The 19413-nt window shown below is 40.8% G+C and overlaps 1 protein-coding gene across 1 annotated transcript in view; it reads right to left on the reverse strand.

Annotated features, from left to right (window-relative positions):
- gpc6a (glypican 6a) overlaps positions 1 to 19413 on the reverse strand; it is a 162442-nt gene that overhangs the window by 10404 nt on the left and 132625 nt on the right. Inside the window, exon 7 of the mRNA XM_069657950.1 lies at positions 18680 to 18709. Coding sequence (XP_069514051.1) covers positions 18680 to 18709 — 30 coding nt within the window. The remainder of the gene's footprint in view (positions 1 to 18679; positions 18710 to 19413) is intronic.

Below are 19413 nucleotides of genomic sequence, written 5' to 3' on the forward strand. Positions count from 1 at the left end.
GATGACATGACAGCTCCCTAAAAGTGAAGCCAAAACATATTGAGCGCCCCCTGTTGACTGGCTGCAGTATAGGTCTTTAAGCCCGCCTCCTCCATGTTAACAGATGGGACATGAGTCAAACTATAAAATCAAAATACATGCCAGATACATTTTTCATTATAGTTAGTTCTTATCACGCTGATTTATGTCCAAGTGTTCATTTTTCAGTGTTCAAGTTCCTGTAATTGGCCAAAATTGCACGGCTGAGAAAAAGTTATTGCTAAATTTGTGTGAATTCGCGGGAATGCAACTTTGCAACTTCCTGGAGGGACTGATCTATATCCATAAAGACTTCCCAACCTGTAAAGAGAATCACTAGTCTGCACTTGTGTTCTCTTAAAGGAGATTAAACACCTTAAATGTCCTTTACTGTTATGTAGTTGTTGAGTTCAGAACACGAGTAGGTGTACATGTAACAAGGAAGGAGTTAAACTCTATCAGTCAAGTCAGCTGTCGATAAAAGCAGTCTGTATGTTCGGACACTGTGTGCTGTGGTTGGTGGTCACTTAAGCATGTGGGACTATCTGCTCTGCTGTTAGAGGCCGGATAGAGACGGCAGCTATCAGATTAGCTCTACCAAGCCTGAGGTAATAACCCAGCGAGCACCAACATTACTTTATCTGGGCTCTTGCTACAGGCCACACCAGCCCGTGATTCATTAAATAAAGACCTAACTGAATAGAGTAAGCACCACATGAAGTATAAATTAACTCTGCTTCTGGAGGCTGCTGAAAATTTGACGAGTTATATAACTTCTAAATATTTAATAGTGTTACACATCTGCATGTGCCAGCTGTTGTTCTCAAAATGATCCCGAGATTCAAACATGTATTTAGCAAAAGGCAGGAGATAGAGTTCAACCTTTTAAGTTATTAAAGCATTTGCACATTTATAAAAGACCACTCACCCCTTCCTCTAATCTCTATCCCACCTACACGGCATCCTCACCCTCTGAATAATGTCACTCATTATTAGTCATTGGATTTACTTATTTTATTGGATTCATCTCTTTGTAAGCATTTTTTGGACTTATTTTATTAGACTTCTTATGGTGGATTTGCTACATTAGAATTGGATCCGTTATAATCCCTTTGTACATTTATAATCCCATTGCAGAATTTGTATTTCTTTTAAGTGTAACAACTTTCTGTTCATGTTTGCAACTGCTAGTTCCTCACTTACAGCTCCCACTGCACTCCCTGCTGTCTGATCTTCCTTTAAGCTTCTCCTCCAGTTTTTGTTCTTCTCAGGTCCTCAGGTTTGTAACAATCTTTCCCCTGCTTTCATATAGAGTTTATACTGGGTCAGGAATGGTTGATTTTTTTTACCTACCGCTAATTGAGACAATGCACGTGATATTGGGCTAAAGAAACAGAGTATTTTTTAAGATATTTCACATGTAATTCCAAAGCCATGGGCACTGAAGTGTTCCACTATCAAGATAATCAGAGCAAACCACTGTACATATATTCAGCCTCGCATTGTGTTGCAATTCCTCATCTGAAGTTTGGTCATTTTATTTTCAATCAGAAATAAGTGATCCCATGCTATTTTCCATCAGTGGAAAGCGGCTGGAGCAGTTGATAAGTATCCAACATACCAGACCTCTTTGAATCAGCCATGGTTGTCAGTTAACCCCAAGAAATAACATTACACCAGATGGGAAAATGCCCATTTTTACAGCAGTAATAAACATATATATACATAGCTAATTTTATTGTTCAAAGTAACAGGGTAAGTACGGGGGGTGAATCTTTATATAACAAACCCGTTTTAATTATATTAAGCCTTAAATCAAAGGGTCCGGCTCACTTGATTGACAGGTGGATCCTGCTGGTTGTCTGGTAGACGTCAACAGAGACACGCGGTCACTGAACTTAACTTCACCTGTTTGTGTAGTTGGAGCCTTTAGATGGACAAATAATCGTCTCTCTGTGGGATTTGTGGGATTTGATTAGCCTGTTCAGTGTTTATGAAACATTTATTTAATCGTCGGCCAGTAAATAGAAGTCAGGGGCCAGTTTCACAAAGATAGACTTTGACTAGGGCTTAGATATAACAAATAGTCAGACTTCAGATAGATGTCTAAATTCATCTGTTTCACAAAGCAGTTTAGTATCTTAAGCAGGAGTATTGTGCATTGAATTCTGGGTAAATTAAGACTTTTTTTCAAAACAAAACTAAAATGGCTGACCGAGTAACTGCATCTAACTGCTCACGTCTGTTTACCCCAGTAGAAAAAAATGGCAGCAACAGTAAACAGTGTTAATCCGACCGTCGAAGGACCATCAAAGACAATTCAAAATTTGGTGCTCCTGTTCAGCAGGTGTCACTGATTGTTACCATGGTAACATGGGTCTTAGAGCTGAGTTAGGTGTCTAATTTTATTTTTGTGAAACGGTATAACTTGCATTCGACTAATCTATGAGCAATATAAAGACTGGCCTAACACTAGACCAGTCTAAAACATCTTTGTGAAAACGACTCCAGAAGTTGTTAGCTTTTCCCCGATGAGATTACAGCGGACTGTAGTGATGAGAAGATCGGTCATCGGCCATATTTCGGCTTAATTTACGCAGTCGAGAAACCAATGGTTGACGTCACGGTGGCTATGTCCATTATTTATACAGTCTGTGGTTAACCCTGATTAGCTGCTGATGCTAAAAATTGAATGCTAACACAACATTAGCACAAGCTACAGTCTGAGTGTTTCAGGTAGGAGAATCACAGCACAGAATCAGACACGAATGCAACTGAAAACAAAGTCCTCCACAGACGCCATGTTTGTTTGTCATGGAAACGCTCTGCTTCCTGCTCTACATTGGCCACTTCAGGACTAAAGTGGGCTTGACAAGATTATGACTCTGAGAGCATTAAACAACTCTGATAATCATCTTATTGATTTATTTTTGATCCTCTGGTTAAAGTCGAAGCCCTCATTACTAATCTAAAGTGAATGTGGACACCAGTAGTAGCCATAAAAAGAGAGAGAATCCTCATCACATGCTTCCACATTTATAAAAGGACATGTACACAGACACACACACACACACACACACACACACACAGCCCTCATCATGTCCTAGTTACACTGGGGGATTTGGGAGAGTGCATACAGCGAGGCCTCGGGTCTTAACAGGACATGAAAGGGCCTGTACCATCAGGATGCCACTGCAGGAGACTGTCCGCACATTTGATGTGGTAATCCTGTCATGGAGACACCAAAGCTGGTTAGCTTGAACACACGCTGCTATGGCTCTGATTCATGATGGCCCACAGCACCCTGGCACCCACAACAAAATATGGATCAGATCAGAGCGTGGAGGTTATTTCACTTGAACTTTAAAATTTAAACACAGTAATGTGAAAATAACACGGCCCGCTCTGATAACATAGTGTCTGCAGACATGAATATTTCAGATCAACTGCAGGCGAGGAAGGATAACTAATATATACACACATAAGTAAATAATCCATTTATCATTCATTTGGTGCTTATGAAAGTATAATGCAGCGAGTGAGTCCATCTGTATACTATCACACACAGTCCACATAAACCGTGTCAAGAGTTCAGTATCAGCACAAGTACTGCAGTAAACAAACATTTGTTCATAAATAAACCCAAACATGTACACACAAACGCACACACACACACACACACACACACAACTCTAACCGTGAGTCTCTGCATGCTCAGGGCAGTGAGTCTGACTCCAGCTAGAACACTTGCTGCGTCTGTGCTGCTACAGCCGCAGGATGAGACGCAGCTGAAGCTTCAGTGTCTCCGCTCGTCTCGCTGGTATCCCAGAGTCCTCTGCTGCACTGCTATACACAAACTTCTAAATAACTGATCATATCAACTGCAGTTTCATTGGTAGAAGAAATCAAGAACAGGGGTACAGATTTTTCTCGGAGGGACATATTATTATATCTGTTTATCTTCCAGTCAATAGCCGAAACCACAGTCTTGCAACAAAGCAACATCATTCTGCAAGCTTTGTTGTGTTGTGTCACTGTTTTGCATCATACAGAGAGAGGGTTCTGTTGGTTTGTCCATCAGATTTATATCAATTAGATTAAAAAAAAACACTGACACAACCACATTGATTTGGCCGATCCAACCCTTTCATTTGGACAGACTTTCAGCTGAGTCGTGCAGAATTATTTGAGCTAAAACTACCATCATTTAGAGACACATGCATGCACAATAAATCCCACTTAATTACTATTTCCAAACACCAAAGTTTTAACAGTCTAAGTCCAAATACACCTAATGAGTACAGTTTCACCATGCTCTTCCTGCTCTCGTGTGTGCACCGACTGAATTTAAGAAATCATCCAAACAAGCCCTCAGCCCGACCCGCCTCCTTCTGGGTTTGCTGATTCTTGAACGAGATATCAAGTGGTTGTTGATCTCTCTGAGCGTGCAGGGCATCCCTCCAGCATTACATGTAAATGTAGGTCCAGTAACTTCAATAGGCACTTCCACAGGTCGGATTCATCTGCCTCTTTTTTAAATAACAGTTTAACAGCTGACTCTGAGTAGCAGTGATCTGACCTGATGAATAACAAAAACACCAAATCAAAAGAAACTGGCTTATTTGATGTCCAGCTTCTCAGTGTGATCTTTTTTTTGTTAGGCTTATATTTTGGTGTATCACATTTGGAGGCTGTTGAGTTTGTGCACGTAGTATCTTTCCATCTTAAAGCTGCCTGCTTGTCACTGTTCGAGGCGTTAATAACGTGGGAGTGCAGCCGTAGCTCACTCAAGCTAGGATTAAACACTATGATTGGCCTCTGCTGACGTCCCTGTTAACAACAGTGATTCTCTGCCCAGGAACACACATGGGCCATTAACAGAGCCTATCTTAATCGATTTCACAAAAACAATGTGATCCACGTTGACTCACTGGGTTTCTGAAGAAAGCTTGAACTGCAACCAAAGCATGCACCGGCAGCTTGTCAGTCCTGTCAAATGACTCATACAACTCCCGACTTTCAGAATCAATTCTAATGAAAAACTGAAGAATAAAATCAGCACATCTTTTTAAAAGTAGCACAAATACCAACAGCAGACAGCACCGCAGTCAAATCAAAGAAACATTTACAAAAAGGCTGGTTAAAAAAAGATTATTCTGAATAAAGGGGGATACTGGGACACAGCTCTACTCCTGGGCCATAATAGATAAAGACCGGTCCCCCCTAGTCTAGACAGGGGAACAGCCATACTGGCCTTTCAAAAAGACTTTAAAGCTCCTGTGAGTTTTTCGCTGGTTATGAAACAGACTGAAATTAATCCTGATTACTCTATATGACCTACAAAAGCAAACCAGACCATCAGCGACAAGACTGATATTTCTATATAGTTATTTTAAATGCCAGAAACCGCTGGCGGGGGGGTAGGTGTCAGACGAAGCGTTTAACTGCACGCTGCCTTTGTTCACATTTTCCAGGGCAAACAGTTAAAGGAAGTGATACATATGACTGTTAAAGAAAGCAAGATGAGATTTTTTGTTAAAAACCACCTCTTAAGCATGTACAGGACAAAATCAGCAAAGAAATAAGAAGTACGGCTTCTTCCACAGGAGGCGCCAAAGTCAACACAAACCGAAAGTTCCTCACAGGAGCTTTAAAGTGTCTTAAGACTCACTGTTATTTAAAAGCCTATAATGCTGTTTAAAGTGGTAATCTTGAAGGTCTCAGTTTCGTTCTCTTTGGCAGCACCTATGGCGATAAACCGTAATTGCGGGGGCACACTTCCCAGATATCCATACAGTGCTGCATGCGTGACGTCCACGGTTGGCTCCGGTTGTAACTCTTGATTTTCCTCGCTGACGATCGCTTTCCATTTTACACTGTTTGCCTTCATCTGAGCGTCGCCTACCCTCTCTGGCAGACCAACCACTGCTGGGTGATGAAAAACGTGTCACTAACTGGGAGCCGCTTGTGATTTTTTTCCACAAAAGGCCCTCTAGACACGCAGTCTGTAATACTGCAAATGCAAAGGCTTTCATCAGTGGGTCATAGGCTTAATCAGCATTGTGTTACCTCATTCAACAATAGATAGTGACTTAACAGACATTTATTTACATGAAAATTTAGAGATTATTACTTGAAATTCTAAAAATAGAATTAAAATTAATATACATTTTCTGAAGAAGCCAGAAGGCCACAGTGGAGATAATAGATCATAGATCCGGTCTGGCTGCAGCTTTTTGGGCTGTAGCTGCAATCTAGAAATATTTCACTATATAATACAAACATCCAAAAATGTCAAGACAGACCCAAAACATCAGGACGGGGCGAAATTTAGCCATGAATGATTTCTTGAAAGTTTACAGGTAAGAATAATAAAGGCCGATAAAGCATGTTTTGTGGACCAGCTTCTTTCCACAGTCAGTCTTACTTGGACATATAATTTTCTGCATACATCAGGACAGTTTTGCTCGTATCATATGCAGGATTTGTATTTGTTTTTCTCCAGGCTCTGTTTAACTAACAACGATGTCTTTAACTTCTGTGCACCGCTCAGAGTTTAACAAGATATAAATGAAGTGTGACGGCACTTGTGGTTTGTGTTGCCCTGCAGACATTAGGTTAACCCACACAGTTACATAAGGCAGAGAGTTTTTTAAGGTTAAATGCTAAACAAAAGTCATGAATATTATCATTGTTAAGAACAAATCAATCAGATTTGATTGTGATAAGTATGCAAAATATGGCTTTTAGCTTTCAATTGTATGTAGATTAAGGTGAAGGCCAGCCTGTTTGAAAAGGCATACCATCGAGCCCAGAATAAATTAGCCTACAATTATCAGTGAGAGCACTGCACGTGTACAACAGCCATGTCTGGGTTCAAAAGCATACAGAGTGTGGGATAAAGAAAAAACAGGTCTGCAGGAGCTGCAGTGCAACTTAAAAGGTTAACAACCTGTCTGTTACTGTGGGCCTTTGTAAAAAGGGGGGGTTGGGGGACTCCTGGATGTTTATATCTGAGAGGAAACATGGTGTTATCTAGCGGGATATAATGTTTCTAACTGAGGAATCACTGATAATCAGAGCTGATGGCCGGGACGAGGGGGATCCTTTGGTGCTCATCTCAGCGCTCAGAGGCAGAATTTTATAACCGGCTCTTTCTATGACAGGCACAAGGTAGCAGCCGGGGCCAAGGTAATGTGTTCACAGAGATATCTAAGAGCTCCGGCGCCTGCAACTCTCCGGCCATTACAGTGAGAATATTAAATACGTTTTGCAGTAGATTTTCAGAGGAGAGTCCAAGCATGGCTGCTGCAGTGTGTGTGTGTGTGTGTGTGTGCACCAAGGAAGGGAGCACAGGGGCGTCAGCTCCGGACCTTTTTGTTTCACTTGGACAAGAGCAGTTATCACACACAGAATTTTGAGTTGTTTGGAGCAAAGGCTGACGTGGGAAATCACAAGCTCTGGTCCGAATGTTCTTTAAAGGAGGCAGAGTTTGGAGGAGGATAAGGAGGTATGAGAGGAGCAGTTTGCTGGAACCAACACGTGAGGTTTTTTAACTACCCCCAAGTGAAAGTGAACACACCACTATTATTACTGATACAGATGCAATAGAGGAAGAGGTCATTTGCACACCTTTTTTTTTGTTTGTTTTTTTTACTTGTGTAACATGTTTTCCTTTTTCCTGATCACACCACCACAATGCTGTTATCTCACACAGCAGGCAGTGGGTATTGTCAGCCTGCCCCCATGACAACCACATTACCCAATAACCTTCATGTTTTTTACACCACTGTCTGTGTGTTATTCCTGTAATTACATTTGTAAAGGGATATGCTCTTATTACACAATATTCACTGAAGTATCTGTTAATAGCATCTTTCAGTTTAAGCAAACAGCAGACTTTCATGCAGCGTCGACGGGAGCTCAGAAATGAGGAAAGTGATGAACCCATTTGTGCAAAACAATCAATCTAATTACACTGAATCATTTCAGCTGTTAGACTGTTTTTACAACGGAAAATATTCAAATATTGAAATGTTCTCTCATAAAATATGATGAACAGTGCTGCACTCACTTTATATGCACTTGTACGAGCTGATAAATTCTTTTTACAAAGCAGTGGCTCAGAGAGATAGTGGGTCGTCCTCCAATCGGAAGTTTGGTTGTTTGATCCCCAGCTCTTCCTGTCTACATGTCGAATGTCTTTGGGGAAGATACTGTTGGTGTGTGAATGTGTGTGAATGCTTAGCTTACAAGTGGCCTTGCATGGCACTACATTATTGTATGAATGTTTTTATGACAGGGTGATGCTAACATGTTATGACTAGACTGGTCTTCAATCAACCCAAAACAGCACGCCACTCCACTGCTCATATCCCTCCACTCCAATTCAAAACCCTGTCGCTCGCTTACAAAATAGCAACAAAAAACAGCTCCTGCCTACCTGAGCGCCCTCATCCAGGTCTACACTCCCTCCCGCCCACTACGCTCTGCCAATGAAAGGCGCCTGGTGCTCCCATCACAACAGGGCCCTAAGTCGCTAACTAGACTCTTCTCCTCAGTAGTCCCCCGGTGGTGGAACGAGCTACCAAACTCCATTCAGTCCGCAGAGTCCCTTTCACCTTTAAGAAGAAGCTAAAGACCCAGCCCTTTCATGAACACCTCCAAAGTTAATGATATTGATGCTATTGTTGATGATGACATTGAGGATGTTGCTGATGTTGAATAGGATATTCATGATGATGATGATGAATATATTGACCTTGTTGATGCTGCTGCTCATTATTATACTAATACAAAAAAATAAATAAATAAACGCCCTGTGTGCTGCCTGTCGGCACCAGTATCCAATCACACTTGAAGCTGATTGGCTCTTACTGACTTTGTTCCTTCCTGTCTTGATCTTTGTGCTTGTGTTGTATTAACTCTTACATGTACGTCTGCTAAATGAAATTGTAACATTGTAACATTGTAGAGGATTAGAATATGAGCTATATGAGTACAGTCCATTTAAGGTTTAGGGTGTTCTTTGAAATCTCCAAATCAAGGACAGGGGATAGTTAATGTTAAATTAGCACCAGGGTGCTGGCCTCATTACAAGAACTTTATTTGAAGTGATAAACATCCTTAAAACGTTCTTTGTATAATAGATTAAAACCTTTTCTTTCAAACGTCATTAGAACTTGTAGGTAATGTTAGCCAATGTTATGGGAACGTTCCCTGCTAGCTGGGCTGAGTCTGATGCAGTGTGTTAAAGGTCAGCTGTTATCAGGCAGAGCACATGAATAGGTTAGAAACATGAGGCCTTTTAAATGTGACCGCAAAGAGCCGGCGGAGAAGAACTCTGGGAAACCAACAGGCACCTGGGCATGTGTCTTTTGGACTTCTTAAAACAACAACAAACTCGATCAATTAGACTTTCATTGTTTTCATGCAGCAAAGCAGCTGCTCTGTTCTCCTCTGACTGAAGAGACACTTTCAAACCAGACACTGAGCGGAGGCGGACAGCCCGCTTTACAGAGCTATAATCAATGAATGTGTGCATACAGCGCGCATGACCTGAACCATGAACCCTTAAGTGTTCCTTTTCACCTTTGATCTATTTTGTTCAACTTCAACACTGTATTATGAAACAACAAACTGCAGCCCAATTTAAAATTTAAATTGTGTTAAAACATGGAGGTTAAAACGAAACGCTTTATTATTGATTTTAAAGTTCATCTCAGCGTCACAGACAACCAGACAAACATAATGAAGACTGAACAACACAACTGACATCATTTCTAAGAACTCTTTAAAGGGTCTTTCTTGCATCGGATAACATTGTGAGTGGGCTCTTCAATTTCACCTGTTATGAGAGTTTTCTTGTAAGCAATACAATGAAGCAGATTTCTTATTTTTCATCAAACTGACTGCTGCTGACATGTAGTTCAAGGTGCCTTGGGTAGCCTTGAAGACTTGAAAGGTGCTATATAAGTGCAGTCTTACCATTCTATTTAGCATTTGCAGTGGACTTCAAAGTGTCTTTTATTTTGAAAGGAACTATACAAATGATCTTGTTTACTTCTTTGTTTGAGTTATCTGGTTCTTAGTCCCAGGGTGTTAAAGAACGAGTCATTAGTAAGCAATTCAATCCATGTTTATCTGGGTGAATCTGAATTTAGTCCTCACGATGCAAAAACTCTGAAACATTAACAAATAAAAAAGCAGTTTGGGAAGTTTGGGGGGGGGACCCTCTGTGCCCATTAAAGCAGCTGTCCCTTTAAAAGTGTTTGAAAGCAAAAGCTGGTAAAAGATGTTGCAGCTGCGGGACTCCAAAGTCTGTTAATAATTTATTATTGGGGCAGAAAATCAACGATGGATAACAGAAGGGTCAACACTTTGATACCGACTCCATTAGATCCCAGGATGAACTACAGGCGAATACACAGCATCCTTTCTAACACCTCACTACCAACAGAACATGTTTTAAGGACACCCAGGAAGTCATAGTTTGAGTGTTATATAAAAAGTGCACTTGGGGACAAGCTTTGATCACATACTGATGTATATGCATGTCCAACTGTTGTCTGTGAGTGAATAATTGGGCTTAAAACACAGCATTTTAATGTATGAGACATCTGCTAATCTTAAAAAGGAAATAAAGCTGTCCTTCATTTGCATAAACGCAAGCCAAATTTATAGATTAAATTTGTCTTTGATACATCCTGTTTACTTCCCTTCCTCGGCTACTATAAAGCAGTAAAAGTGTAGCACAGATGATGCGGGTGCTGAGCAGTTTCAGTGCAGCACATTCTTGCTAAACAAACCATGACCTGACTAATGTAAGCACAGATGGAAGTTTCATACACAGCTGGTTTTGTGTCCCATCCCAAGGGTAAACATACCGTTTGGGGAAAAAAGGCTTTATAAACAGATGCTTCTCTGTGAGCGAAAGTTCCTCAAGCAACTTTTTAAATTAGTTGGTTACACCTCTGATAAATACAGGGAAGCTTTAAAATGTATTCATGCAATGACATCTGGACTCACAGGATATATCCAACTGACTGAGCTCTAAAAACCTTCATAGATAAATATATTCCCCCTCACACGTCTATAACTCGCCAAATAAATGAGTTGAAATCCCGTCCATGTTGGTGTTAATTAGATTTTTCATTGAACTCTTGAGTCAGGAGACTGTAAATGTCAAAAATGCAAATGTGCTCAGGTGCTCAGCCATAAACGGACTGGCAGAATGTCCAGTGTAGACTGGATCAAACCCTTCGTCAGTGCAACAGCAATAAGCAGAAATGGAAATGGATGAATAATTAACATTTGGGATGGCATCCGTATTGATTGACCTTGGGATAATTATAGGCACGAAAACAACAGAATTGACGGTAATTTGTTCCTGTCAATATCTTATTTACTCAATACCGCCCAGCCCGATCATCACAGTGACACTGCATGTGAACCAAACCTTATGTAACTTCTGCCAGACTTGAACCAGAATCCAAACAAGGACGCTGTTCTAGCATCGGGATTAAAACAATGTCACAAGATCCGGCAAAAACATTCACATGGAAGCAAAAACATTGTGGACACAATGTGGAAATAAGGTCTGCATTGACAAATCCTAACTACATAATTTAATCTTTATAAATAGATTCCAGGATCAAACGTCCTCCAGCTTCCAGGTCAAATGGACTCCAACAGGGACCACTTCATGGTAGTGCAGACTGAACCACTCTCCCTGCACATTGGATTTAAAATATACAAAGCGTGGCTAAGATGTATTTAGAAAAAAAAGTCAGAAAATCACCAAAGGAAAGCAGCACAAAATGGCCAGTTCCTTTTCCTGCACACAGCAATTGGGTTAGCTTCCTTCACACACAATGGCCCTGCGTTCTGTGATTCCGTGCTTTGAATAATGCACTAAATAGGATTTCCTTGGACACACTGTGGTTTTATTTCAGCCTGCCTGCCTGCCTGCATAGATGCGTTTAGCTCACAAAGGCTCAGCTGTGTTACAGCAAAGGTAAACACGTCTACCTTTAGGCAGAAGCGCTAACCACACTATGTCAGGGGAAACCAGAGCGGGCTAAAAAGCCTGGTGATGAGCAGTGAGGCAGGAGACGAGGCGGATTCCAGGACATGCTGCAGCTTTCTGGCAGCATGGACTGACAAGCTGCTCGGAGGGGAAGCAGCCAGGTTTGGTGGACCAGTTTGGACCCAAATTTAGCTTGAGATGGGAAATTACTCTCAATTACACGGCAACTGATGATAATGCGGCGCTGCTTTCCGAGTGGGTAAATACCAGTGTGAGTTAAGTTGTGTTGAACTTTCTTAAATTAATTTGGCAATCCAGAACATGAACTGTGTCTTCTCTGTCCCTCATAGACGTCACTGCAAGTTATCAGCTTTTCTTCAGTATTACTCGAGCTGGTGAGACTGGAAATCTGGTTGGACGTCTTGTGTGCCATCCAAGACAAGTTCCCAAAGGACTGAGCAGCAAAAGCGTATCGAGCTTGCCAAGGAACCAGGCAGAGGAAAACTGGAACCTTCAAACCAACAAGTATCACAATGGTTTGTCATTTACCTGTGAATCTCCCTGCAAGAGAACCATACTGTGCTGATCTCCCAAGCAGCTGTCCAGCACAGTAGGTGTCTAGCACTTTTATTTTCAGCAGAACAGGCACACTGACACAGAGCTGGAGCTGGTTTTACTTTCAGTTTCTGCTCAATTATGTATTTTCCTGGAGGATTGGAGCATTGAAATCCCCCAAAAACCCAATCCAAAGGGAGTATCTCACTACTCAATGCATTGCCTGTGATGCATCCGTTTGTGCGTGCACTGCTAACTTGGCGAAGCATGAAAAGTCCCCCCAAGAACACCGTTCCCTGTGACGAGAACAGACACATACAGGATGTAAAAGTTCAAAGTACTCTAAACAAACTGTGAGGAAGTAAAGCGCTAAGTACAGCTGTGGAGCTGGAGGGTGGCCGCATTGATCTGTTGTGTCTGTCCACGTCCATTAATCCCAATTCATTTTCAGAGACAGGTCTCTGTTGAGCGAGCACGGCTGATTACACATCAGTCTCTGTCAGCTTTCCATCTCTTTTGACGGACAGAATCACTTCTGGATGGACGGATTCATTGCCCTCTATCAAGCCACGGAGGTGACTGGTGAGACAACCCGGTTCAGACCATCTCATTATTTTAAACTCATCATTCAAAGGTGTCAAATGAGGCTCCAAAAAAGCCTTAGAAACATTGTCAAGGCTTGGGTTTCTCCAGCTCGATTTTGAATTGAATTAACACCGAACAGCCTTTTTTTTTTCTATCTGAACCTTGCAGGAACAAAGCCTCAACAGCACTTTCCCTCCATGCTCTGACTGCTAAAACCACCTTCAGAAAGAAAACTTACATCCAATTTGTGACAGTGCGGTTTCTACCTTCAGGAAACTATTGCAATGGAGCTCAACAAAGGCACAACATCAATCTCTGGCTCCTTAATAGTCAAAGTACGCCTCCAGCAGGGTGATGTTGCAGGCACAAAAGGGACATCCAGTGGGAAAAGATTTATTTTACTTAGATTTTGCTTTTAAAAACTGTACCCCAATAAAAAAAACCTTAATCACTGGTATCTAAAAGTCCAACATCTTTCTTTATCCAACAAATGTAGTCAAGTTCTGACTCAACAAAGTATAAACTTCTTTTCCTCCAGATCTTCGTCAGCACAAAGTAAAACAGAGTTTAGAAACCCAACAGCACTCACACCCTGTGGTTCTTACTGCTGCTAAAACATTAACTCAGCATGCCCAGTATACTGAATTAGCCTGCCAGTGCGATTAACTGGTCTTAACACTTGTTCTTCTCTTGCCTGCTGATCTGCACAGAAATCTGGCCGATTAAATAGAAACACTGCAGAGAGGAGATCTGCAGCACATGCCAGCATTCCATTAGAGCTGTAACTGGGTCCGTTTTATCGCATGACTCATGAATTTCACCAGTTTGGCCGCGATACCATCGGTCATAATTGGCAGTTGTGTCTGTATTGCACTAGGCGGAGTGATTTCTCAATGACTGATTACTCTGGCAACAAGGGACTTTACATGGGGGTTTTCTACCCCCCTTCAGAAGCTGAGGGATGTTCGGCTCCAGGTTTGTTTCCATGCATTTAAATTCACAGTGTGTGCCCCTAAATCTCCATAAACCCCTTCAGTTCTCTCTTTTAAGTGTGGCTACAATAACAAATGGACACTAAACTATAGATATGTGGTTCCTATCAACACTGGATTACTGTGATTGATTGAAGAAATAAAAAGCTGATCATTTATTTTACACTTTTTCCTCCGGGAGAATAATAGTCATTGCCAGATCGTTTCCTGGCCCTGCTACGCTGCTAAACAATGGGAAATGGAGCGTGGAGAAAGGCCTGGCCACTGCTAATGACTGATTTACTTTCTCTCCAACTGCATCCCCATTTCAGCAGTGTTCAACAACAAACAGCCCGTTAGAGAGGCTCAAAATATTTAGAAACTGGTCAAATAAATCAGTGATGGAAATCCCTCAGGAAATCAGTCACTTTTGTTGAGCAAGCATTTGTGTAATGGAGAATCTGACAGTTATGTCCTTTCGGCAATGTTTAGGCTGACAGAGAACAAAGTCGCTCCAGTCAGAACTGTGTCATCAGACATCTGCTTATCATCGGCAAATCAAATGAACATTAGACATTTAGTTCAGCATCCAAGGTCTGGACCTTTTGTCTACTCCCTCAGAATTTTAATGTGATTGTGAAACACATGCTGGTGGATACGGTCCAATAATACGCTGTATCATAAACACTTTCATCTATCTCGACGGGGAGTGAAGACTTATGGTGTTGTTGTGTAGTGGAAGAAGGCCAAGAGCCTGTGCAGGCCTGTGGTGCTGGACTTAGGCAAGGCAGCGCTTTAAGCTAAGTGCTAACAAGTGATCACAGTTATATTGATCACCATGTTCACCAACTTAGTTAAACATTATGCTGTTTCACATTTAAAGACAAATATATAATGTTTCAATGTTGGATGTCCAGACTAAACGTGGGTGAAGTTTCAAATCTGTAGGTGAAAGTATGTTGGAGTAATCCCCAGGCTTCTCAGCTCAGTCCGCAGGCTGCTGTGATCGCTGGCTTTCACACAGTTTTTTCTACACGCTGCACTTTGTGACGTCACAAACGGCTTCAGAGAGCTGGCCAATCAGAAGAAAGCTGGCGTTTAGGGGCAGAGTTTCTTAAAGGGACAGAGCTGACTGAGTGGTTTCGGGCAGAGGCCGTATGAGGGCCTGCACAGAGCGTCAGAGTTTTTTTAAACTGTAAATTATGCTAAGCTACTCCACAGGTATCACAGAGTGAAATATGAAGCTTGAAATGAGCATAATACCTCTGTTAACCATGCTAATATTTGCTAATCAAAGCTAAACATAACACAGCTGAGGATAACATCTTTAGTTTTGCACATATTTGGTCTTCAACTAATTTATTGGATAAAGTACAAATTTAAGTTAATGATGATTCTTGATGAAAAGCAAGGGAATCTATCAAACCTCTCATTTTAAACCAAAAACAGCAACCTTGAGGTGGCAATGAAGGAAAAGTCAGTTGCTAACAAAAGTGTACAAACTTCCTTCAATCCATCCAATAGTCTCAACCAGTCTGGACCAAAGTGGTGGACCAACTAAGCAGCAATGCAACACCTAGATTCACGCCAATAAGGCAAAACATGTAATAAAACCTGAGCTGAGTCACTAGTCTGTACAATGTAACCACACTAAGTCACTAATGGAGTCATTTAAGATGTTCAGATCTGGTGATGGGTCAGTAGACGATATTTTAAATGCCACTGTTTTAAATCCATCAGCCTCTGTGGCCTGTCAATAGTTTGTATGACATTTTAAACAAGTTAGTATGAAAGAAAACAATACGCTATGTGCACACAAACTATAAAATCCCTCTGTGTGTGTGTGTTTTTAGCAGGGATGCTTTCCTGTGGTTGATGACAGGGGACAGGAGAACAGCTCTGTGACTCTCCTCTGAGTTAGAAGTAAAAGGTCATTTGGTCTCAGCAATGAATCAGCAGCACAGAGAGACATATCTAACTGTAAAAACTGCAGGGCCAAACCATTAATAAACATTAAACAGTTTCACACAGTATCATAGAATCTCCATTAGATTAAAAGTCACAGACAAAGCAAAAAAACACAAAGACAAGCATTAATCAAAGTAAATATCACAGACTTGTTTTTTGTTAAATCCAGTACTATTTACTTATTTTCTCGTCCACATGACTCTAACATAAGCTCTTACATAAGTCAGCTCAAGGACTCAATAAACCCAGCAAAGACAGACCTCTTTCAGCTTTCTATGGTTCAGCAGTGAGCTGAAAAAGAGAGGAGGTTAGACAGTATGTAAGCACTTCTGCTCTGATCTGAGATGCAGACTGATGATGGAGCTGGATGTGACACATGAGCACAAATCACCACAAACAGACCAAGATTTAAACAGCTACACGAGGAGTAATAATGCATGAGTGTGTGAGCTTTAAAGTCATTCATAAACCTCTACCCCAACTCATATATACTTAACCCTTCAGTCCCTGATGCCAATCAATGTTTCATAAAACTAGCTGATCTCAGAGTCAATAAAGTCCCTCGTAACACATTTAGCTGCAGCCTTAGTAAGCCACTTTAGGAGCTTTCTTTTATCACCATGTCTATACTGACAGTCATAGGAGGAGCATGTTGATGTACAAAGCATTTAACTAAAAGCGTATTGTGTGTAGAAATAAAATGTTGTCCTACATATATGTGTGTAAGGAAATATCGCTACCCTACCTTATTGTGATATCAAAACATTGGCTTCAGGAACTAAAGGGTTAGGTCAATATGACCAACCCTTAGTATGTAAAGCTTCAGATGGGGCTGTGCTATATAAAGCTTGAGACTGTAAAGCTTTCTCTCATCATTAGTCTGAACACGTTTTGTGTCATGAGTGTTTCCTCTTCAATCAGTGACACCCCTTGGATTTGCAAACGTAGCTGACAAGTAACGTCATCAAAAATAGATCTGAAAGAATTAGACCAACTCTCCTGGTGAACAGAGCCGAAGTGTTGGATCACTTGAGCTTCCACAATAAAAAAGGTAATCAGGAGTTCAACAAGAGTCACACTGTGTGCAAAATGGCAAAAAAAAAACACACTTAGCAAGACACAGTTGTGATGGCATCCAGTTAACGCAACATTTAACAACTCACATAAAACAAGTACCCATATCTGGATGTAGGCAAATGTTAATTCCTTTGCTCAGATTGTACAAAAAAGTTTCGCTATAATGTGAATATTACAGGAACTGTGATTAATACAAAGGCAGACTGCTCTGTTTTAGTTTTTTACTTAGAATTTAGGCATATGCTGGTGTGTTTTCAATAGTATTACTGTTTTGTTTCAATACATAGCAATATAGTGCACTGTATTTAATCATTACCCATGTTTCTTTAGAAATTTTGTATCAACAGGTTCTTCCTAATACAGTCAGAATCATCTTGTTACTTCCTTGCAAGTTGTAAACCAGGTATTGCAATTTGTGTTACGATAGTCTTTTAATTAATGTTAATTAATTTACAATTAATGTTACACTTGCTCACTGATTGTTTGATAGATCAACTTCAAACTTCAAAAGGCCATCATAACAGCAATTCCACACCTATTAAGCCTTAAGATAGGATAAGATAAGATAAGATAAGATAAGATAAGATAAGATAAGCCTTATTGATCCCGCCCAGGGGGAAATGTAAATGTTACATCAGGTCACAAAACAGGCAAATTGAATAAACTGCTCAAGTAATGATAATAGACAAAAGGTACAGGTGGCACTAGAAAGATAAAAAAATATGATGATAATAAATAATGACAATAAAAAAAAAAATAGTAATAAAAAATATTCCAGGCAAAAAAAACAAACAAATACATCATTACATTCTTCAAAATGATGACGGGTTCAGAGAATTTGCTTTGGTCCGTTCACACACGAGATGAATCCCACACATTCATGCACATTGTAAAGCAAAAGAAAGAGAACATCCTCTGCTTCTATGTCTAAAAAAGGCCACAGCTGGTGCACAGCCCTGTCCCAGCATGCACTGGGAAAAAGGCAAGGAAACACTGTGGATTCTCTGCTAGGTCATTGCAGGATTAATATGCTAACAGATGCAGATCACACCTGCGGGCAAATTACTTTAAGACTGCAGTGACCCTTAGCTGCATGTCTTTGGGTTTCCTTCATGTCTATCTCACTGTTCAAAGAGAATTCAAGCAGGAGGATTAAAGGCACAGATTCAAACTCATAACTGTCTGTCTGCAAGGCCAGTAACAGTCCTAACCACCATGCTGCCAGTCTGAAGTATTGTGGCCAATATAAGAAACAGGAAAAGACAGTATTTAATCATGGACCCATGCAGCTTAGTTCAGTACCGCACCAGGAAAAAAGTAAAATAATTCAACCACAGTAAATAAACAGCCGTGTCACAAACAAGCAATCAATATCAACTCTGAATAATGTAAAGCAGCAGAGCAGTATGGGCAGGTTGATTAAAACACCACAAGACAGATGAGCTGGTGAGAGTAAGAGGAGGAATGAAATGCTTACGCTGTGTTGCATTGTCCTCCACACAGCCCTCTGGGAGCAGCAGAGAAATGAAGAAGAAAGACATTTAATTGGACATCAGAAAAACAGACAGAAAGAGAGGGAGAGAGAGAGAGAATAGGGGCAAAAGGATGTCTATTAGTTAGTGAAGCAAAAAGTTAAATGATAAATGGTGCTGCGGAAATATTCCACCCGCAAGCCTCAAATCACAGTGACATTAAGATCCTCAAACTTTTTATTTACAATGAAATTTCCCAGATAAGTTTTTTTGCCATCAGGTCTGATCAATGCCAAGACTGAAACCTTGGAGAATTAGTCGACCGGCTTGGTAACATATACAGTACATACTGTAGTCTCTTAATGCTGCAGCATCCGGCGCTGATATATCTCAGTGTTGTATCTAACAAGCTTCTACATTTACACAAGGAAACGCAGCTGCAGAGGAAGATGAGACAGTGAGAAGTGTTACCCTGAGCAACTCAACCCACTTTTCTTAGAAGATTTTCTCTCTTACAAGAAGTTGGCCTGAGAGCTTGCAAACATGAATTATTAAACATAACCTGTGGATTTTCTGCAAATGTTCCTTTGCCTTTTAGTAATTTCTCTTCCCTTTCACACTCTTTTCCACAAGTGTGTTATGAAACAAAGAGGAGGGTTTGTCTGGCTGTTTTGAACAAAGCAAATTGTGCCCAATTCAAGACTGAATATTAAAATACTGTGGCCATGTTTCACACAAC

This window comes from Semicossyphus pulcher, unplaced genomic scaffold (genome assembly GCF_022749685.1).
Source record: "Semicossyphus pulcher isolate SPU_LCO1_2020_fin unplaced genomic scaffold, fSemPul1.0.p SCAF_1, whole genome shotgun sequence".
Classification (NCBI taxonomy): Eukaryota; Metazoa; Chordata; class Actinopteri; order Labriformes; family Labridae; genus Semicossyphus; species Semicossyphus pulcher.